The sequence below is a fragment of the Falco cherrug genome, chromosome 9 (genome assembly GCF_023634085.1).
Source record: "Falco cherrug isolate bFalChe1 chromosome 9, bFalChe1.pri, whole genome shotgun sequence".
Taxonomy (NCBI): Eukaryota; Metazoa; Chordata; class Aves; order Falconiformes; family Falconidae; genus Falco; species Falco cherrug.
The window spans coordinates 14,062,115-14,085,054 of NC_073705.1; the positions used below are offsets into that span (position 1 = coordinate 14,062,115).

The window sequence follows — 22,940 nt, forward strand, 5'->3', positions numbered from 1 at the left end:
AAAGGCACAAAGAAGATCCTAGAAATAGGTTACGCACAGCCTCAGAACATTGTGCAGATACATGCAGAACAAGCTTGAGGAGCTAAGGGGAAGATCTGTGTATTTTCCATAGATGCGTTGGGAACACTGGAGAGATGAGAAATGTGTAAAGGGTCACAGTGCTGACCTGTCCTTCAGGATGTCATCCACATTTGATTGGAAGATAAACACTGTATGGAATGGAAACATACCCTTCCACTGGTGTCCCCAAAGAGCACGTCTTCCTCGATGAGTCAGCGAGGGCCTGGGGACACCCAGCCATGAACTATTTTGGAGGCAATGACTTAAGCAAGTGGCAGGGGAAGCTACTGTGGAAATATGAATGTGTTTTCCATTGGGGAGTCCTCCAGGGAAGGACAGAAAGATCTTGGTGCTGAGCCAGTTCCCCTATTTTTTCTTCACCCTTCTGGGAACAAAAGCCTTGCAAAGTATGCAAGGAGCCGTACTTGCTGAATGTGAGCACGTTTGGTTTGTGAGAGCTACGTGAGCCCCACACACCCATACACATAAGGAAAAGGGGGACTTTAGGAAGCAGGACTCAATCTGCTCAAGACCATCATGGCGTCCTTTCCTTACAAGCTACTCAACCATGCTTGACTCAGAGTCAACTCTCTGTTGTTTCCACCTGTCAAGTGAAGGTAGTAGAACTTTGCCGTGTTTTAGATTTGGTTTTAGTACAACACTTGATATCGAAAGACAATTTGAGCTAGAAACAGCGAACCAACGGGTTTACTCTTATGCTTCACTTTCTCCAGCTTTGCTCTGAGTTAGAACATCACAGTGCCACTGAAAGCAATGTGACAGCATGGTACGCACTTCAGCAGGTAGCTCCCGTATTCCAGTATTGACAAAGCCTGCTTCTTTAAAGGACTGGAAAAAGTACTTCCAATGGCCAGCAAGCTTAAGGGATTGGCTTTGCTTGCCTGCAAGCAGGTTGCTCTGTAATCTCCAGACATCCCAAAAGCTAAGAAGAAATGCTGCTCACCTGAGGGGGTGACCTAAGGAGCCTTAGGAATTTATGTCATGATATGGTACCACTCCTGCAGAGATCTCTTGCAAGGGGACCTCTTGGCACAACTTTGCTTGCTGAAAATAGCAATTCCCAAACGCCCACCCTATGTCAGGGTCGGATCGTGGGCATCTTGGCACAATACTGCCACCGCTGCTAAAGGAGTAACTTGGTGAGCTGGTGTTAGATGTTAGATGTTGCGCCAGCCTGAAGATGTGAAACTTGTTATTGTGAAGGAAAATTAGAGGTAACAATAATAAACAGCTTAGAGGAAATGTGTAAGATAACGGCTGATATAAAAAGATTTACTGACCATAATACATGCTTAATTACATTCATAATAAATAGATTCCTGTACTTACCTTAGGAATGTGGACAGCTTTATGTATTTAGCTTGGATTTTGTGGCCTTAGTTAATCAATGGCCTCAAGTCCTTAGATGAGATTCACTCTGTGAATGTGATGTAATTGAAGTTTGGGAGTGCGTTATTAAAATATTTCAGGTGACTGATACGCAGGATATTATAAGATCTTTTCCTGGATTGCAGCACTTCTTCAATACTTTGTTGCTTTTTCTGTCACCTTTTGGAAAAAATGCTTTTCTTTTTCTACAGAGCATACTTAGATGTCAATGAACTGAAGAACATACTCAAGCTGGATGGATCCACACACCTCAACATCTTCTTTGCCAATTCCTCCGAGGAAGAGCTGGCTGGAGTGGCAACTTGGCCCTGGGACAAGGAAGCCTTGATGCATCTAGGTGAGCAATAGAGACGTTTCTTCTTTGTAAAGCTTTCTTTTGAGGCGTGAAGAAGGAAAGATAAATATGCGTTAAGCTCTGTTCTGATTTCTTATCATTCTTCTAATATATAGTCAGGGGAAAAAAAGTATTTCACGATTCGCAGATACTGGCTCACAACCAGGAAAATATTAGGTTATAAACCCAAAGCATATTATGGTATTTGTAGATGATGTCAAGCTGAAAGAATTTCACCTTTTAAGTGAAGCTACTTTACAGGGCATTCACTCCATGGGAGCACTTTGCAAAGAAGATTGGGGGATAGGTGCAGGGATGCTAGACAGAAGTGAATTTTTAACCTTAGCCTGTTAGGTTCTAATCCTTAGTACATTACTTAGTAAGTGTTCAATTAGTTTTCCTTACAGACTTCAGTTAAAATTGTTGCTGTTTTTCTCTACCAATGTGCAAAAGAGCAAACCGCTGAGAGATTGTATTTCTAATGTTCATTTGAGTGGAACTGGAAAGAGTTCACTACCCTGCAGATTGCCCTGCATGTTTCATAACTAGGCTGCTGAGTATGGCTGCTGGAACGCAGGGATCCAGACAAAGCTGTGCAAACTCCCAAATGACTCATTGCCCTGACACCTGCCGTGCCACCGGACCTGTGTTCCTTGTGAAATGTCAGATGAACCTCAAAAGGTTCAGAAGGCACCCACTGAGTCTGTGTGTACTCCTAACTGCACAAACCTCCCGCGGGCTGCAAACCTGATCAGGTCATCTTACAAGAGCAGGGATTCTCACAAGTTTTCCAGATATTTCTCCAGCTTGTCCAGGCCTTCCTAGGCTGGAAGTGAAATCCAGTTTCAGCCAAGTTCAGTCTTTGTGAAAGACTGTTTCAGCTAGGTTTTATATTACCCAGCCCCATATTGAGCAGAACAAAAAAGTTGTGGCAAATGTAAACCTAGATGAGGAGAGCAAAATATGGTGTTTATTATTCTGAAGTGTACTATGAGAGCTGAGCTACAGCTTGAGCCATCAGTAAGGGAGGCTTTTCCATGTTCAAAAATACATTACCTCAAAACATAGATGTTAACATCTCTTTATAGTCACCTGTCTCCGTAGCTGAGAGAGGCTCTGTGGTCAAACTAAGCAGCTGGAACTGGCTGCCCTACTTTAGTAGAAGTTTTATTACAACATCCAGCTCTGCAGCTGCTCTGGAAGAAGTGTGAGCAAACTTCCCTTCCCAAGGACCAGCAGTGACACACATCCAGTCTCCTGCCAAGCTAGGCTGGAAGTGAAGCCACTTCCACTCTGACTTGCCTCCAGCTCCATGTCCGCGGGCTCCTGCTGGGAGCACCCAAACCAGAAGATGCTGTGAATGCCTGCCAGCGAGCATCCACCATGGCACATCTTCTGGTAAAACCAAAGCTAGATATCAATCCCATCCTCAGCCAGCACCCATGCCAATGTGATTCCTCTCACTTTGTAGTACCAGAGCTCCAGCACTAACCCCACAGTAACCGTTTGCTTCTGATTGTGCAACAGTATAGCTCGCTGGTGGGAAACATTAGCCCTAATGCCACTGCTGGAGTGAAATAAAGCTGCAGTAGAGCTGATCCTTCCCTAAATGAGTATTTTCACAGCTTCCCTTGGTGTTGCCATGGGAGGGAGCAGAGAACAAGGAGAGAGCTCCAGAGTGCCAAGAAGAACCTTCTGCAAGAAGGCTGGGGCTCGCCCAAAGTCCTGAGGAGTTCTTCTGTCACTTCGTTAAGCTAATTGTCAACATCATGCCTGAGCAAAACAATTTAAATTCAGCTCCTACAGTGTATTGACAGAATTCATTGACCAAAAAAAGATCTCACGAGAAAAAAAGATGTTAGCCAACAGTTTAAAGTTGACTTGCAGTGCAAAAAGTAAAAATAAATAAATAATGGTCATAATTTCCTGTCATAATAGCCCTCCCAGACCTGTGCTTGGTCTGTAAGAATTCATCTTTAATCTTTTTTACTCTCTTCTATAAATCCAATATGTACTTAATAAAAAATATGAAATATGTCCTGTGGTGCAGATCTAAAGGCTGGGATAGAGATTGTCTGCGTGAGGGAGTTTATCTTTTCTGTAAAACTGCAATTGATTTAGATTCTTGACAGCTGTGAAAAATATAAATTTTCAACAAAGGCAAAAATAAAATCTCCCTCTCCAGCTGCCTCAGGGCTGTCCAGTGCCAGAACCATTTACCCAGCCTGTATTTTGAAGGCACATCCTGCTGAGGAATTCCACCAGTACTCTTGCCATCGGAAAACAAACTCTGGAATTATTTTTGGGAAAACAACCCCCACAAAACATACCAGGGTACTCTCTGCATGTAAATGGCTCCACCTGAGTAGAGCCCAAGCACCAGAGGAATCAGAGCACGTATTGTATAAAGGCGGAGAGAGGGATAGAGGGAACATAGGGGCCGCAGTGGCTGTGTACTGGTGGGTCTGTATGCAATTAATTGGGATTGTGGAGAACTAGTGTAAGGAACAGTTTAGTGCTGTGAAAAGGATGTGCAGATGCTACATGTGGTGTAATAGGCAGGGTGTTGCAGTGCAATTGATTTTATTCATTCTTTTGTGTTTGTATTTAGATTTTTAGTCCTTTTTTTTTAATACTATGTATGTATGTACACATGCCTGTGTGACTTTTCTTCACTGTGTTGTGTGTTGTCACACATGCCCCATGCACAAAGGGAAAATCTTTTCTCTATTGATCTTTATCCATGTGTCCGTGCAGGACATCCAAAGTGGTCCTTCCTCTCTCTTCAGCATTGATAAGATTTCAGCTGGAATACTGTATTGTGTTTGGACAATGTGTTTGGAGGAAGACGTGAGACAACGGGGAAAACCAAAGGGGAAGGACAGCCAGGGAGCTCCAGAAGAAGGATTGCACTAGAAGGAAAGGTTGAATGGATTCCAGTTATTCAGGCTGAAGGAAAAGATCCTGAAGTGGGGATGATGACAATCTAATAAAAGCTGATGAAAGCGGAGGAGCATCTTCTGCTCTTCCTATCCGTGTGAGGCAGGACTGAAGTCGTGAACTTAAATTGCCAAAAAAATCAGGTCAGATCAGATGTGAGTTAAATCCTTGCAGCTGTAAGGATACTGAGTGCTGAAATTGATTGCTGGGGCAGTCATGTCATCAGGGGATGTAAAGGAAGAGATGTTAGGCAAATACGTGTGAGGGATTGTATAGACCTAATTGGTCTTATATTGTTTGAGAGTGAAATTTAGATGACTTAAGATCTTTTCAGTCTTATTTTTCACTAATTCCCGGGTTATTGCAACCAAGTCTCCAGGCAGATGAGAAGAAAGAGTCCACAGTGTGTCAGAATCTGATGATCTCATCTTCCCTGCACTACTGATAGTCACTGATAAAATTCCTCCTGCCGAAACATTTTTCTCCTCATCGTCACTAAATTATTGGTGTACCATATCTGAGATTTATTTTTCCACGGTATCTTTTTTACAAAGCAGTCTCACAAACAGTTTTAAATAAAAGGCTTGGAAAAGTTGAGATCAACAAGCTAAATAAAGATGATATGAAACATATCATAAATCCAAAGGTACATCTAACTGAGCTAAAAATATAATTCTTATGATTAATTCAATATACTGTAAAGCCTCACTAATTTACTATTTGCTTATCTACACATTCTGTAATTCATACAACAAAAAAAATCACCATTAGTTTTCTTTGAGCACATTTAACAACCATGCAGTTCTTTTAGAACTATCACATTCCAGGATTTCATATTTTTTGACACATTAGACTTATGCATATTCATTAGTGGACTGTGCAGTTCAGATCAAACTAGGCTTGTCTGGGTATATGAACAGAGTGTGTTTCTGACAGTTTCTTCAAAGCTGTCTGTATGATCAGAGCACACCCTGCAAAAACTGTTCCAGCCTTGGATGTATTCTGATTTCTTTGTCCAGCTATTAGTTTGCAATTACTGGTGCAACCTACTGCAGTTTTTAGGGTGTTTCAGAAATTAAGAGGCTTCTCTTATGACTTTACCCTGTGGAATACAGAGAGTGCTCCAGGTATGTTTTGTTTGACTCTTGGTATCAGATACATTGCTTACACTCATCTAGGCAGAATCACTCTCTTTAAGCACATTAAATTATTTGAAATCGCTTAGCATGAAGTAATTGCAGGTAGGATTTTTCTCTAAGTTAACAAACAAGGAAAACTGAACATATTCAGTTGAAAGACTGACTGTCACTGGTTTTTGGTTTAAGGTGTTGGGCTTTGTCCCACGATTCCTCATCCTTACAGCCCCAGATGAAAGGTGAGATGAAACCTTGCTGTGCAGTTTCTCTGAGCCAGCAATGTGCCTGATGGTGCAAAAAGCAGTCTATGCTATAGAGAATCCGATGAACTGCCAGTGGATCTGCTCTTTGGATTGCCTTCCTTTCCCTTTCTCTTGCTCCTCCAAGGAAGACAAGGCAAACATAGAAGCTATTCTGTTTTCCCCTCACAGGTGGCATTGTGCTGAATCCTTCCTTCTATGGCATCCCTGGCCACACACACACAATGATCCATGAGATTGGGCACAGCCTGGGGCTCTATCACGTCTTCCGGGGAATCTCAGAGATCCTCTCCTGCAGCGACCCGTGCATGGAAACGGAGCCCTCCTTTGAGACCGGGGACCTCTGCAGTGACACCAACCCTGCTCCTAAGCACAAGCTCTGTGGAGATCCTGGACCTGGCAATGACACGTGCGGTTTTCACAGTTTCCTAAACACACCATTCAGTAACTTCATGAGCTACGCAGGTACTTGGGTTTCCTTGGTTTGCTGGTGGGGTCTGTGGTTGGGCAAGAACAAGGAATAGCACTACTAACTCTGATTCCTACAGTCCATCTCATGCAGGGCTTTATGCTGACATGTGTGTCCATTGGTCTAGGATCAGGCTTGATGAGGGAACAAACCTGATGGCCTCAGGAACCTCTTCCACTTATCCTGTTATGTTTACCCAGCTTCCCCAACTTTACATAGTTTCATGGGAAGACCAGGCAGAAGGTTTGGGGGAAGGAGGTAACGAAATAAACATTAAGAAAAGAGCTTCTAAAGGCTCTACAGAAAATTTGACACCCTTTTTCCCTGGGATCTGGATGCCTGATCTATGAGGTCTTCTTTGAAAACCCAAATTCAGAGATTGTTTACCTTCTCCCAAGGAGATATTGAATGTCAGATGATTATTGGTACTACCAAGGCTGTAGGATACACCTGTGCTAGGTAGACATCTAATGAGACACTGCTCATCCCTCCGGGTGTCTGTTCAAATACCATGTTTATTGTTTGATTTGGAGCTGCTGTGGTTCAGCTAAAATCACTCACATTTGTTTTTCATCATTAGAGTGTGAATACTAGTATAGTACCTGGATCAGGATTGCTTTTCTGGTCAAAGACTACCAGTGTGCTGTGCTGATTTGTGCTGGGACTATAGGCTAAAGAACTAAAGGCTCCATATCAGTGCCATAAAATCACCCCTCCAAGAGGAACAAGCTGCTTAAGCAAAAGCCTTATCTTGTAGTTTTAACTCTGCAGACTTCTGTAGGCACAACTGTGTTGTTCAGGGGTGCTGGTTCATGGCATTCAGCCTCAGTCTAGCATAATGCAAAGAGGGCATGAGCTCCTGTGACCCTTGCCTGTCAGATGGGGGTGGGGTAGGGTCCTTGCTGCACCCCTGGAAGCTCAAGGGGAGTTGAAGGATTCTCTGTTATTTCCCAGAAAGAACAGGGAATACCTTGGGTCATATTTCCCCTTATTTTGGGTCACATCTAGCCCTGATGAAGGTCTGTGACACTGAGCTGACAGCATCAACAACATTTTAAAGGTGACCAATACACTTCTAGCCACTGAAGGGCACCTTTATACTCCAGGCGAAAACACAGATTGCCCACTCAAAAGGTCATAGGAGTGCTTATTCTGTAATAAAACTGTAGAGAAGCAAAGTGTTTAATGCCATCTGGGGCACAGATTGAAATGATTTATAACAGAAATGCTTTTATGCCCTTCATGGCACTAGCTAAAAGTGATGCTTAGTTTTCTCTTTATTTTTCTATTTGTTTAGAGGGTGTTTTCAGGGACAAGCATACACACACTGAGTCAGTTCCTCAGCATGTTGTGCACTTCTGTGCATGCGGTAGGGCAGAGTCTTACTGCCTGATACAGCCTCCTGGTAACATCACATGGATAAGTCAGTGCCAGTCCAGATGACAATATCCCTCCACCAAATCTGCTCATGTCTGTGTGATGAGAGGTGGAGCATGCTTATTTCCGAATGCTGAGGTCTTTTCTTCCAGCCAGACCTTGCCTTGCCAACTCTCTCGAGATCTTAAAGAGAGAGGCAGACCACAGAGATACCTATCTGCTCTGGGGAGCTACCTACCTGCTGGTGTTCCGAGCAGAAACCTTTTTTTTTTTTTTTTTTTTCTTGAAAAATGAAGCGAAGCGACATGATGGGTATCTCTAGAGCTCATGCATGAATCTGTTTGCTTTTCTGTTGTTGCCAGTGGAATAAAAATATAGCAGGATATCAAATTGCTATAGAAATACCTTTGAAACGACTAGGTTGAGGTCATACAGCTGTAGACATTGCCTTTCTTTCCTTTCTGTTTTGCTGCTTGTATACAGCTTGGTTGTGTTGTGTTTATCTGTCTGTCTCTAACATCCATCTGTCCAGTTACCCCCAGCTCTGCAGCAAAGCACTGACTTAAGGAGTAACTGTTCTTTCCCTGAAATCACAAGTTACGATGTCCAGAAGATCAAGGAGTGTGAGAAACTGGACTTGTAAATTATTTTTACAAGTCCAAATAGCCATGGTGTTCCCAAATAAAAAGATAAGTTAGTTGTTTAGATGACTCTTCATGAAATCAGCAGTAGTTCTGCCTCTGAATTCTGTTGGAATAATCATCCCAGCAACATCTCTTGAATTTTCAAGTTACTGCTTCATCTGAGGATCTTGAAACTTTTTTGAAATCAAGTGATCAAGTGAGATCCCTTTCCCCCTTGCCTCCCCTCCCTTCCCCTCCCCCAGGACACAGCCTGTGCTGATGTTCAAACAGATTGAGAATGCAGGTCATCTTTCTCCTGTGCCATTGTCTCACTGCTTTGTCCTATATATATTTTATTGTTCCTTTATGATGGCTATTAAGGGCCTTTGTCTCCTTCTGTGCTTCCGTGAAGAATATTTATGGCTTGTACAGCATGCTTAGGGATAGACCATCGATAATTATTGAGGAAATCCAGAGATGTCATATTAAAGCAGCTTTTTGCATACCCACAGGGATTTGTAGATATTTTCAAGCTGCTGGTGTCTGTCTATCTGCTGTGCGTGTTTGATGAAAGGAGGTTCGCTGCTCAGTGGAATTAGGAGAGACACGGGAGAACATGTGAACTGACGTGTCCTCGCTGTGGTAGGGCTGCATTCAGGGCTGTAGTCTGAGCAGGATCCCGACTGGAGCTGTCTCCTTTTGCTTGCATCTCTGGGAAGATGTGGTAAGGTTTTAAATTAGCCAGCAAAGTCACACTTCTCTTTGGAACAAATTCATATTTTTTTGTTCCCCTTGAGTTCCACAGGGCATGGACTTGAAGACATCTGAGCATCTAGTAACACTATTACAATATTGAACTGCCAACTTACACGCATGCAAGCAACTCTCTGAAAAGCCTTTGTGACCTGCATCTTCCCAGAAAAGTGTGTTACTTGACCTGTGCAAAACTGTCATTGTTTTTCGTATCACAGCAGCGTGCAGAGGTCCCATCTGGGACTGAGCTTTACTGGGCTAGGAACTCTGCCGGCACAGGGGAAACAACGCTCCGTGTTTTTGAGAGCTTTCCATCTGATGGGAAGAGTACCAGAAAACTGGTTAAAGAGCTAGCATTGTGTTATTCAGCACAGTGTTTCTGGGTGACTTTGCACAACATATTTATTCCTTCTGTGATCTGCACAATAGAGAAATAGTAATTTTCTACTTGTGTTCAGAGGACACTAGATGTGTTCTTGTTGCCAAATCATGTTTGGGAGAAACAGATGAAATGAGAAATGGATATTTATGGGAAATTATCCAGCAAAATTATTTCTCCATTTTGAATGAAAAACAAATTTGAAACATCAAAAACATTTATGAAAAGTTCAGAAAGGGGGAGATTTAAAATAGAAATAAAGTTGGTTTATTGCACCAAAAATTTACATTTTAAAGTAATTATTTTTTAAATTGATCTTTCAGAGCATTTTTATTTGTTCATCAGAAAATTTAAGGACTTTAAAAAATTATGTATTTTTAAAATTCTGTGTCCTTTTAATCTAAGGAATCTGTCAAACTCTATTGCACACAGTTTGCATGAATTTCAGGCAATCCTTTATGCTAATGCTAGCTGTTCTTTGCCCTTTTATCCTCTCTCAGAGATAATCTTTTAGACATTAAATTCTTTTAAGCCCAGAGGTCCACTGGTAGCCCCAACTGTGACCAGAAGGTGCTGCACTGGGGCTTTCTGCTTCTTCGCCTCCATGTGTCTCTGTCTCACCTAGGGATGATCTCTAGGTGCTTCATATATATCCCGGACAAGAGGGAGGGAAGGTTTATTTATTTATTTATTCCTTTTTAACGTTTGTTTCCTTTCACCTGCCTCCACGAGTGATGATGGCACTAATTTGTTCACAGGTTATTAACTTCCGAGTGCTGCGAGAACCCAGCCCAGCCCTTGCAAGGAGCTGCTGTTCACCGGGTTGTAATTCTCTTGCTCCTGCCTGATCTCCCACGTGGTTGATGTGGTTTCTGTTGTAATTTCAGACGATGACTGCACGGACTCCTTCACACCCAACCAAGTGGCCAGGATGCACTGCTACTTGGACCTCGTCTATCAGAGCTGGCAGCCCGCAAAGAAACCAGCTCCTATTGCAATTGCCCCCCAGATCGTGTCTCGGACCTCCACCTCTGTCACGCTGGAGTGGTTTCCACCCATTGATGGCCACTTCTTTGAAAGGTGATCACGCGCTGCTCTGTACTCCTGCACTGAACTGAATGGAGAGGGGAGAAATAGGGGGACAGCCTGGGGCCCCACTCGCGGAGCGCAGCTTTATCATGTGCTGTGCTCGGTCTGGATTAAGGCTCTTTTCTAAATTGGTTCATACTGAGGAGGTTATTGATCTGTTTTCTGCTCTTCCTTTCTCAGCCTGTAGCACTCAGCTGAGGGCCATTGATTTGCCATGTAAAGGGCAAATCTTTTTCCATATGTTATGGGAGTAATTTTCAATCAACAATTCTGGCCCTGTGATTCCTGCTGTTATTGCTGCTCACAAATACCTGTGGGCTTCAGTTCTGCTGGCACATTCCCCCCTCCTCCTTTTGCATGTTTCCTTTGCAAGGACAAAGTGAATCTTGTTTCTACTCCCGTGACAACACTGAGCTGATGGGCAATGGAGACTCCCAGGGCAAGGAGGTGGCAGGGCCGGGGAGAGGAACAAATGCTGCCTCCTTCCTTGAGCTGCAGGTCTGAGATGGGAATTGAGCAAGACAGAGCCAAGGACCTAAACCCCTGAATATCATGTGAGCGTCATCTTACTGCACCCTGTGTAGAGCATGTAGGTCAGAGTGTGTGTGTGTGTTTGTGTCTGACAGGCACGCAGTGATGTGGTACCCGTAACGACAGATGAACTGAGTGCAGGGCTCGGGACGGGAGTCACACCGCCTTGCAGTTCATAGCCGGTGCAGCTCTACCCCAGCATGACCTGAGCAACTGGGTACTTCATCTAAATAGTCTGATGCAGCTCTTGGATGAGCCGCAGGAGCTATGGGAGTCCTAGCACAGAACTTCCTAAATGGTTGATTCTCACAGTACCATTAACTCACCTTCCCTATTTGCATCTCTTCTCCAGTTTTTGCTTTGTTATTTTATAGGGAACAAACTTCGAGTGTCCTTCAGGACTGTAGCAGTACGTATCGCAGGAGGCTGAATTTACAAGCATATTAGCACCCAAAGAGCTGTCTCAGCACTGCTGCTTTGTTCAGCGAGAGCACCTTGAAAGCCACTGCCTCCATGAGGGGTGAAACTCCTTCCAGCACTGCTAGTGCACAATGGCCATTTCAGTGGCCAGCCTGCACTTTATCTGAAGAGACAGATAGCTGGTATTTTCTGCCCAGATGAGATTTTCCACCTTTATTGCAAATTAATATGAGGAGGGCAATCAAATCATATTGGGAGTTGATAAAGAGGGGTCTCGTGCTCTGAAAAGTGTTTGCTTTAATTACAATTTTGTAACTGAATCCTTTTATTCCCTGTGTGTGAAAAGGATTTACGTGAAGTTCTGAAAATTAATTCAGGATTTTTTAGCCCATAATCATTTTTAGGTAAATTAAGTTTCTCCAATTTAATTTAGAATTCAGGAGATACTTATTATGTGTTAAATAAATACCATCTGCCTCTTAAAACACATTTATACAGCACTAATTGTTATGTAACCAAATATGTCTTTATTACATATTTCTTATAACTCAATCAATATGTTCTTAATAACCTCTAGTTAGTTGCTTCTTAAATAACATACAGTGGATAGCGTGGTAAATCTACAATTTCATAACAGAGTTATCATATGTTAAATAAATAGCAATTTTCTAGGAAAAAGAAGTCCTTTGGGTTTTCAAATCTGTGTACTCAGTATTACTGAAGAGATTTAAAGAGACAGCCCCAAGTACTTTGAGTCCAACTCCTTGTTAAAATGAGATTCCCAGTGCTAATAGATACAGAAATGTTGCTGTGACCATGTGAAAATGTTACTGAGAGAGATAAGTGATCCTGTCTAAAACATGCCCACATTTCTGATATATTAATGAAAACAAGGATGATAGTAGTATTATAGTGACTAATACTGGAAAAGCTCATGTGCTGAACTTCCAGCACCGATGTGCCCAGCACTGCTCGGTTAGAGCTGCATGCCTATATCAATTTGTAAAATTGGGTCACTGTGCAAGACAAGTAGGCGGTAAAATTGGCCGAGTATAATCTTATCTGTGTGTGGGAATACTGTAAATCTTTGCAGATATTTTTACACAAAGTGCACACCATGGCCCAAATTTTACTTGCCTCACTTGAATGAATAAACTCATTCACTTCAATGGGACTATTCATGTAAAAAACAGAAGACTGATACTCAACTGCTGAGTGCCTTGGGCCTGGTTTCTAATGCACAGAGGCCCCTTCCATGCTGTTTTGACAGTGTAGAACTGCCTTAAAAGGCTGAATGGCTCTGGCTACATTAGCAAGTATTGTGGCCCAATATAAGTAGATCTCCAGCGCAAAACAGTTGTTAATGAAAACCTGACGTCAACACTGTAGGGGTTTCGGGGGGTTGTTTCAGCCTGGCCCCATCAGCAGTTGTAGCACATCAGGTGTGGTCCTGGAGCACATGTCCACTCTGGATTCAGGCAGAAATGGGTCCAGCATCCGTGCACTAGGGCTGCTTTAAGCAGGGAAGATGAAGATTTTTCCTTCAAAACCTCGTTCCTCATCCAAATGACAATGCTACTGTAGGCACTCAGTGTAACTCAAGTTCCTTTTATGCCCCTTTTATTCTTTAGAGCTGTGCATAGGCAGTGACCTCTGCTTAGTGAAAGTTAAGAAAGGAAAATTTAGCCTTGTGTTTAAAAATGTAACACTGTATGTATGGGTGAGATCCTGACAGGTCTGCGGTTGAAGGGACATGAAGCATGGAAGTACAAGTCCATGTGCCTTTTCCCTGCTTAGATGCAGCTTTGTCACAGCTGCCACATATTAGGTGCTTTTCTCTTAGGGCCTCGGTTTTAGGAATTACATCATTAATTACATGGATTTGGGGACAGACAGTAATGCTAACTCATAGTTTTTGTAAATTTGGGGTTGGCTATCCTGTGTCCTCACACCTTGGCAAGATGTGCACAGGAGCTGTGTGCGGAGTGCTGTGCTTTTCTTCCTGATATAGCATCCTTACTTATTTAGTGTGTTCAACTGGTGTCCACTATATGACTCTAGAGAGTCATTTACCTGCACATTTGCCAGCATGTGTTTGACCCTAAGCTTCACCAGCTGGTTGAGCTTCTAAACATCTCTAACAATCAAATATATCAAGAACCAGCATTTCTTCTTGTAGCTACTACACACAGGATTGGAATACCATTCTCCATCCTCCCATTAAATAAAAGCATGAAAAATGTCACATGTGCATATAATAATATGTAATAATAAAATAATAATAGAGGCAACAAAACAAGTGAAAACAAGGGAGAAAAAGAAAACCCTATTCATTTCCTGACCGCATCTATTAGATGCGTTCATCTGCTGTCGCTAAGCATCCATTCATGCGCCTCCTGTTTGATATGCGTAGGCAGGATGTAAACAGTTATTGTAATAGGGCTCTGCAGAAAATTCTGCTTGGACAGAAAAGTTTGAATGCATCTGGTCTTCCAAGTTTTCATTGAGGTGACTGCATTCATTTCCATGAATCTGATTCTATCTCATTCTTAGCAAGCAAACATTTTGGTCAGTATGTTGTCCCAGATCTAGATGGCTGGGCTTGATAATCACTTGCTTAAACCTTGCTGGGAAGTTTCTGTGCCTTAGAGGGGGAAAGCATCAATTCTGAATTTCAAGTAAGCAGATACAATTTAGTCTGAAAACAGGCAGTCTTTACTGAAAGGAATGATAGTTTTTTACTGGGTTTGAGTTCCCCACTGAACTGGTGCTGGCCCTGAAGAGAATTGTCTGTTTTTCACTAGTAATCTTCAGATTTTGAATCCACTACACTGAAATATCATGCTGTAGGAATGAATTCCTCCTGCGCTCTGAACTTCATAAACTGGAATTTCCCCAGTATTTGGCTTATTAGAAAACAGAGAAGTCTAGATTTTCCATCACCCTGCACTTTGGGGAGTCATGTGCACCAGTGTACAAGTTGTCAGATATGCTATTGTTAACTAATTAATAGTGTTTTGAACCAGTTTACGCTCATTTTGTCTTGATGTCAGTGGCTGCATAAGGTGTAAGGATCTGGCTTAGAATTTCATAAGCCTGTAAATGTGATGCCATAATTAGTTTTGACATTCATGGCTGTTTGTAGGATTTGTGTGCAAGCGTCTGCAGACCAAAAACTTTAACCCAGGAGTCATCCCCTGTGTAACTCCTTTCAGCCAGTGGAGTTACATCAGGGTTGAGTTTGGCTCCCAAACTGGAAAAGTAAAAAGAGAAAGTTTGCTCATAGCCTTTCCCACATGATGCTCCTTGTGATTTCTCTTACCTCCAAGTCCTTGCTGGTAAAAGGAAATGTTTGTCCATAAGCCTACAGTTTTTTCCACCATGGCAGCCTGTGATGAAATTGTATAGCTGCTAATTTGAGTAAAAAGCAGTCCTAATTGTGGAAACTTGGCTTTCAAAGCCCTGTCTTCATCCAGGACCAAGTGCTAATGCAGGAGTCTCTTTGTAGAGAAACTGAGAGATTACTATTGCAGGGACTTCTATCCTGATTGTTGGTGGCTGCGTCTGAAAAACAACTGCACAATAATAATCCTACGTTTTGATTTCTCAGTACCTTTTATTCTGGATTCTTGAATACTTTTGCATATATTATTTAGACAAGCTGAGTTAGACACTTAAAGCACTGCTGAATAGACAGCTAAGAAATGAAGCAGGGAGACAGTGTCATACCAATAGTGCAGGTGGGTGAAGTGAGACAGGGAGAGAAGGTATTCGCAACATGCCCAAATTTGTTCATTACCGGTGCTACAGATCGTGCAAGGAAGAGGAGGGCACCTTTGCCTCCCTCTTCTTTATTCTACCTCATTGCCACATTTTATTCTTCAGATGTTTTCAGCAGGTGCATCCCTTTCTGCACTGTCTGCAAGCTCTGTCATTTACCATCTCTTTGTAGGGTGGCTGTGGGCCATATTGAAATGGATATGAGTTTTACCACCGGTTCCATTCCAAGCCCACCCTGTTGACAATCTCTGCTTCCGCCTAATTAATCCAACAGAAAGTTGACTTTCAGATCGATCCCTGTCAACAAATAGGAGATGCAAAGCTGTGGAGCAGCTGAGCGTGTCATCCGTACCACCAATGGGAAAGGAGATCACACAGCCTGGGAGGGCTGCAAGAGTAGATTTACAGTCCTGGTGTCCTCACTGAGGATCCAGAATAACTTCTGCCTGAGGATCACAGTGCCCTTCGTAAAGCAGTGCTGAAATAAATTGCACAATGGGAGATGGTTAGAATTTGCATAGCTGATTATAATAATTGATGACTCAATCCATACTTACTTGGATAGCTTAGAGAGTACACTGTGTGCTACGCGCAGTTTGTTTGCTGAAAACTTCCATCCTTTCCTAGGTGCCTTTAATCATTAAGGTAATTAATTTTTTTCCTTTTGAGTGGGCAGTGTTCCTTGAAGCAGAACAATGAATTCTGCATAATAAACAACTTACTGGGATGAATAACTACACATTATGGGTCATACATGGTTCCAAATTTTATGAACCTGAGGAACGTAGGGCTGAACTGTGTGAGTTGCATCCTCAGGTGATATAAATCAGCTTAATGATATGGAAGATATTAGAGTTACTCAGATCTACATCAGCTTAAACCCAGAGCTTGTGAGTGTATTAGCAAAAATGTTTGTGAATCGGTGTTTGACTGGGTTTTCCTGTTCAACCGCTTCTGCTCATAGTACTTTATTGACTGTAGCTGGTACTGGAAGTGATGTGCAGGTGAAGTAACATTAGTGTTGGGCAGTGAAGTGCCGTTCTGAAAGCCATGTCATGCCATCTGATGACGTGGAGCCATAAGATGTTCCAGTTCAAAGAGCCATCCACTGGTATCAAAGCTGCCAGGTGTTGAATCCGGTTTCCCCTGCAAAAAGGATTAAGGGCATGTTCTTTTCTGTATGTTCAGAACCCACCCCTTTGCCAGGCTGGTGAGCTGGGCTGTGAGGTACCTCCAAAAGTGGCTCCTTGCATACTTAGCAAAGCTGTGCTTCACAGAGCAGCTCTGTCTGATGTTCTCAGAGCTTGGGACTTCACTCTCTCCTCTAATCACCAGTAAGCCCAAGGCCTACAGATACTACAAGTTCAAGCAATAAATCCATGGTGGGAACAAAAATAGATCTGAAATCTCCTGAGGCCAATTTTTCTGCTCTAACCACTAAGCAACACGTATTTTCTTTTGTCAGGGTTTGATCCAGTTGTAGTGCAGGGGAGGAAGGGAAAAAAAAAAGATATAGCTGAGTGTGATTTCACAGGTTCCTGTCATTTCATGTTGGATGGCGGACTCACAGATGCCGTCTACACAGGCTGTTAGCCCAAACCTACAGAAGGTCAACGTCAGAAAACACTCTTGTCAGTGCCTTAGGAAAAGAGGGTTAAGTGAAACTGAATTCAAAGTCTTATTGCTTTTAATATAGTTGAATAAGCAGCTCATTCAGCTGTTACTAAGTTGGTGTGTTTTCCTGTTTTCCTGGCCTCCTAGAGAAGTGGGATCAGCATGTGATCTGTGTGCAGAAGGAAGAGTCCTGGTGCAATACGCCTTCAGCGCCTCTTCTCCGATGCCCTGCGATCCCTCTGGGCACTGGAGCCCACGGGAAGCAGAAGGTGAGTCACAGGGCTGGGGACAAAGACATGGTGAGGGACAAGATGGGCCAGAGCAAAAAAAGAGCCACAAAACCAGTGGGACAATCCGGGAGTGACTGATCATACCTGTTTGTAGCAGATCGAGTACACTGTGCCCTGAAGTAATGCCACTGGCTGAAATACCTGTGTTTTGGTCCCCGTGTCCTGACCCTGCCCATGAATTAAATGAATTCCAGAGGCTGAACCTGAATTTTAGAAAGCAGCAGAGTGCCAAGAAATGCTGATCATTCACATCTGCCAGATGAATTCCTCAGGGGAGCTGTTTACTCCTTCTACTCCAACTCCAAAAGTGAATAATTGCTTGGTTTTTATTTGGGCCTGATTTCTGCTGCCTTCCCTTCCATTCAATAGTAATGGGCTGCTCCAGCAGACAGGCTGAGAGGAGATGGCCCTCTGGGCAAGTACTCTGCAGCATGAAGGCAGGTGTCTACGTCAAGCCCTGTCTACTTCAGGTGTCATTCTTACCGTTTCTCTTAGAGCATGTTGGAGGGGGAACGGTCTGCAGGGCTGGTTGTACAGTGCCATTAGATCTCCATCATTAATCCTCCTCCATATGTACCTTCCATGATGTAAGTAGGTGGATGTGGTAGAGCCAGTGTGTAAGATTATACCAGGCAGAGGTCAGTAATCACAAATTACGGTTTGGGACAAGTAGAATATTATCTCAATCTGTCCATCACAAGCTGTTCCTCTGGGAGCAGCACACTCTGGGCCCAGACTTCACTGTAAACACACAGATGAGCTCAGTGAACTCAAAAGGCCAGTCCCTGGATTTTGCAAACTCATTATGCCTATACCTCCTTACATTAAGGGCTTCTGTGTCCTGCAGCTAAAGCACGTGGCAGTTGCTCTACGAGGAAGATTATTTGTAAGCTAATACGGTGATATATGCAGTGCTGGAACCCTGGAGCCCTCCCTAGTCCTAAGGTCAGCAGATGTGGCAAGCTTGTGGTGGGCAGATTGAAATAATAATCTGCTCTTTCCAAAAGAAAGCTGCCTGATGGGACAAGACGTGTGAGTGAGTACGTCCTACCCTATGCACCCATCTCCCACGATGGGTGCCCAACAGAGATTATGGTTCACACCAACTCAACCCCCAGAACGGACATCCAAGGGCCAAGGCTGCTGGGCAGCGCGGGAGCGAGCCTGCCCCTTGGGTGGATGTTGTTCAAGAGCTCTGTCCGAGGAAGCAGTGCTCCGGCTACAAGTGTGACTGGATTATCAAGTAAACAGGATTAGCTAAATTTGGATCGCTTGCAGTAGTAGTGCAGGGTGGAAGGTGGAATTTCGACTTAGCCAAGGATTACAAGACTTTGAAACCTGGTTGCATTTGGAACAAAACCTGAAACTTTTGAATTTGTCCATGAAGGAAAATTAAAAACAAAAAGTGTTTGAGGCCTGCCAAAATGTTTTGTTTAGCTCATATAATTCCTCTTTCATGAACTTTGGTTAAGTTATGACATTTGAAAATAACCCCTTTTAGTATATAATACAGGGCAAAAGCAACGTTTAATATCAGAATTAAAAGTGTTTCAAAGTCCAAAAATGTCAAAACACAGTGTTCCAATATTGTTAGAACTTTCTTCCCACTTTCTTTTTCAGAGTAAAATTTTGGCCAAATAAACGCAATTTTGCAAAGTGTTTTGATTTTGAGAGAACTACATATTCCATTGAGATATGCTGTTCCATCAAAATTTCTCCAACGAGCTCTGATTTGAAAACTTCTAGATCTCACACGTCTTGCCAGCGGCATCATTCCTAGAGAAACTAAGCTACTCTAAGATTTATTACTCAGCTGCATTTTGCATTTAATTTCCTCTTCTTACAGTGTGTGCCTGCATGTTCTTAACTATGAAGGGTGCAGTCTGATCCTTATCTGTCTCATTCAATTGCTGTTGTGCCGTTTGCTCTGGAAAGAAAATTTGGGAATCCTATCCTCTTACTATGTTAATGCGTTGTCTCCACTTTAGGGTAGAAATATACCAAGTGTATGGTATTTGTTGCTCTGTAATTTTCTGTCATCACTACCACACTCCCTGACATTCAGGATCTCTGCCTATTTGCACTTGGTCTGAGTTACAAATAGCACAGTTAGATCATTGTCTGGCTTCTTTAATTGTCTATCTGTGAGTACTCAAGCATGCAAGCTTTAAATTCACTTTCTGCAAGCGTTCATGTGTGTAAATCTCCAACTGCTTGAATGTTCATGGAAAGTGAATACAAAAGAGGCATAAGCATGGCCAAAATGAACTCATTTTAAAATTTGAGACGGCAGTCATGGAAAATGTTTCGTAGTACTCATCCAGCTTCTTACCAGAAAACCACATTTCTCACGTGTCTCTGAAGCAGCTCAGAACCTGGTTGGTCTGATTTCATTTTCCTGAAGTCTCACAGCATTGTTAACGTTGCACAGTTGCCCCAGGTAGCTGCCACCAGCTGTGCTCTGGAACACGTGTGAGCCGTGCCCATTGCAAAACTCTGCCGTGGGGACTGTCCCCTTCCTGGGTCCCTGCTTGTGCCCCAGCATGGTGGAGTCCAATCCCCTGGGCTGAGATATTTTGTGATTTTTTCTCAGAGCCAGTTGTGCCCCTTGTGTGAGGGGTTGTTTGCTGCTTGGCAGTGGTTGTGGGAACACACTGGAGATCAGGCAGTTCTGATTTACTCTTTGCCTTCACCATAGAGCAAGAAAGCTCTAACCTACCTGGATTCTCACCAGCAACACCAGCTAGATAAACAAACCTTACATCACCTTCACAACTCGGTCAAAGGAGTATTTTATGTATGAAAGGTGATTTTGGCTCAAACCCAAGTAGGTACCTTTGCTTACTGTGCAATATATGCATATATCAGTCAATTCCAACTGCCTGGCTCACTATTGACGAAGAGAAGTGTGAGAATATAATAAAAAATTTTGCTGCCTTAGGCTTCTCTAGTTTGCTGCCTTTCCCAGTGGCCAATATGTCACTCAAGAGCGATTCATTCTGTATTTGCAAGTGGAATTGTCTCAGCTGGACATTAGAGTCCCACTGGATGGTTCCTCTGTCTTGACCATCTAAGAAATGTGGCAAGTGATTCATAGCTGTGACAGTCACTGCATCCTGAGAGGCTGCTGATCCCAGCTGGCCACCCCAAACAAGAGTGTCAAGTCTCCGTCCATGTGCTGGGGCAACAGAGGGGCATTCATCCCAACCGCTTCACTTAACAGCGTGATGAAGGCTTGTGTTGACCCATCGGGCTGTGGTGGTGGCCAATGTTTTTGGGGAAGCCTCCCTCCCAGCCTGCCATTCCTGTTCTCTGACCAGGAGATGAGATTAGGCTTATCCTCACAAGCCTCACATTCACATTTTCTGTTAGGCAAGAAGTGATGTTGTGTGAGATGTTCAGTGGCCCATCTCACTGACGACCTCATAAGCCTAAGGATTTTCAGAACCTGAGTTTACAGGGGCAGAATAGCTACTACACCATTCCTTTTTATATACAAATATTTGTAATTTGTGTAGTATATACCCATCTGTAGAAATCTAGAGTTACATGGAGTAAGGTTTCTGTCCTCTTCCACAATTAAATTAATGTTTCTTACCCAGGTCTAAGTGTTTGATGATATTTAAGAAAGGATCTCTTTAACCCAGTTTCGTTGAGGTTTTTAGTCTATGAATGACTACAGTCAAGATCACATTTTGGGGTAATGATATGCATTAAACTCCCTGGAGGCTGGGTCCAGTTCATGTAACTCCAGGATTCACACTCTGATCTACCAAAACATGTAGGTTTATTCTCTATTTAAGTCTTACAGAAGCCTTGAACTGGCAGAGGTGAATTTGCAGGGACTCAAGGGGAGCCCACTTTTGAAAACATTACTGAGCTGTGAGTCATTAATCAAGTCCATTTTCCTATCTGTGAGATGGCAGTGATAAGATTCACAGATCTTTCCAAAGCCCTCTGAGATACCAGGGTTAAAACCCACCTTCTCAGGGCTGCAGTCAGGAGCTTCCTGTATGTCCCAGCCAGGCACATGAGGACGGCAGCGAATGCTGTGAGATAACGTGAGCTGAAGGGGGTATTCGCTCTGCAAAATGATTATACACAGCACTTGCGAGCTTGCCAGGGGGAAAAAAATTGAGCGTGTTAAATGGAACTCTGGCTTTCTTCAAAATATCTCTCTGCCGTGGTCTCTCCAGATGCTGAGGTTAGTGGCATTCCCACTGCTCTGTGGCATGCAGGCAGGAGAGGAGGGCTATGGCATGTGTGCGGGTGAGGGAGAAGCATTAGAAGTTGTGCATCTGCAGGACGATTGCGTTGGATGGCGGGGAGGGACTGCCTGAGATACCAGGAAACCTATTCTGCATCTGGGTTCATTTGGTATGAGCAGGAGAATTCCCTTGACAAGAGAGGCGCATTTCTAACACTTCATTGGATCACAGACAATAAGAATAACCTTCACACGTTGCCCTTTTCTCTTTAAATTAGTAGTGATGTCCTGTTTGTTCATGTTTGCCCAGTACTTTATCTTCCTTTCTTCCTTGGTTGCAAACAGCTGTGCTCTTTTTTTTTTTTTTTTTCTCTGCCCTCTCCATTTTCTCTCCTCTCGTTACCTTTCTTTATCTCTACTTTTCCCTTCCTTCTTTTCTGTACTTTGCCTTTTCCCTGGGCTGCTTGCTCCCTTTTCGTGTGATTATTTGTGAAAGAAGAGGGAATTTATAGCTCTCACTGGATTCTGTTACCAACTGTTCCACCCATCTGACCTCTCTGGATCTTGCAGTCCATGACTCTGTGCCAAATTGTAATGTTACCATAGTATTTGGGAACCCAGCAAGCATTGTGGCTTTCATTAGTTTTTAGTAGTACCTCCCATGTAGTTGAACATAGCCAACGGTGAGAAACGTAAAAGTACAAGTGCCTGTTGTTTCATCACAGCGAGCCCAAAGCTACAGCTCAGACCTGTGCTCCACGTGCCTCCAAAAAAAAGGGTTTTGCACAGCGTGCTAGATTAGCCCGTAAATGGCATAGGAGTCGCCCCTCAACAGCACAGTACAACAGCTTCTTGGAATCAACAAAAGCTCATTTCTTGTCTTTGTTAAAGAGTGAAAGGTTGTACTTCAGAGTGAGAGGCAAGGGAATAAGTAGGGGCGCTGAGGTGAACTGAAGGCAAAGTGACTCTGTTTATCAGGTAAATTACCAAGTGGAAGGAGTAGAAAATATCATTGTTTGGCACAGGGGAAGGCACTAGAAATAGGAAATGCAGGGCAGATGCCCTGGCAGTGTGTGTTGTGTGGTGTCCAGTCCAGCTAGGCACTTAAACTGGTTTTGCATTTCTCACCTGGCCAGGAGACGTTGGCATTATAATTGTCCTCTCTGTGCTGGCCATGCCTGTTCTGCTCAAGTAAATAATTAGTTTCCTGGACAGATAAGCTCTTCTGTCACCAGTTTGTCTTTCAAGACTGATACTAATGATAACCC

At 43.2% G+C, this 22,940-nt stretch overlaps 1 protein-coding gene across 1 annotated transcript in view; it reads left to right on the forward strand.

The window, feature by feature from the left end:
- The window catches only part of PAPPA (pappalysin 1), a 184,496-nt gene that overhangs the window by 52,032 nt on the left and 109,524 nt on the right, over positions 1-22,940 (forward strand). The window contains 4 exon segments of the mRNA XM_055720189.1: positions 1,662-1,807; positions 6,312-6,605; positions 10,629-10,821; positions 17,323-17,444. Coding sequence (XP_055576164.1) covers positions 1,662-1,807; positions 6,312-6,605; positions 10,629-10,821; positions 17,323-17,444 — 755 coding nt within the window.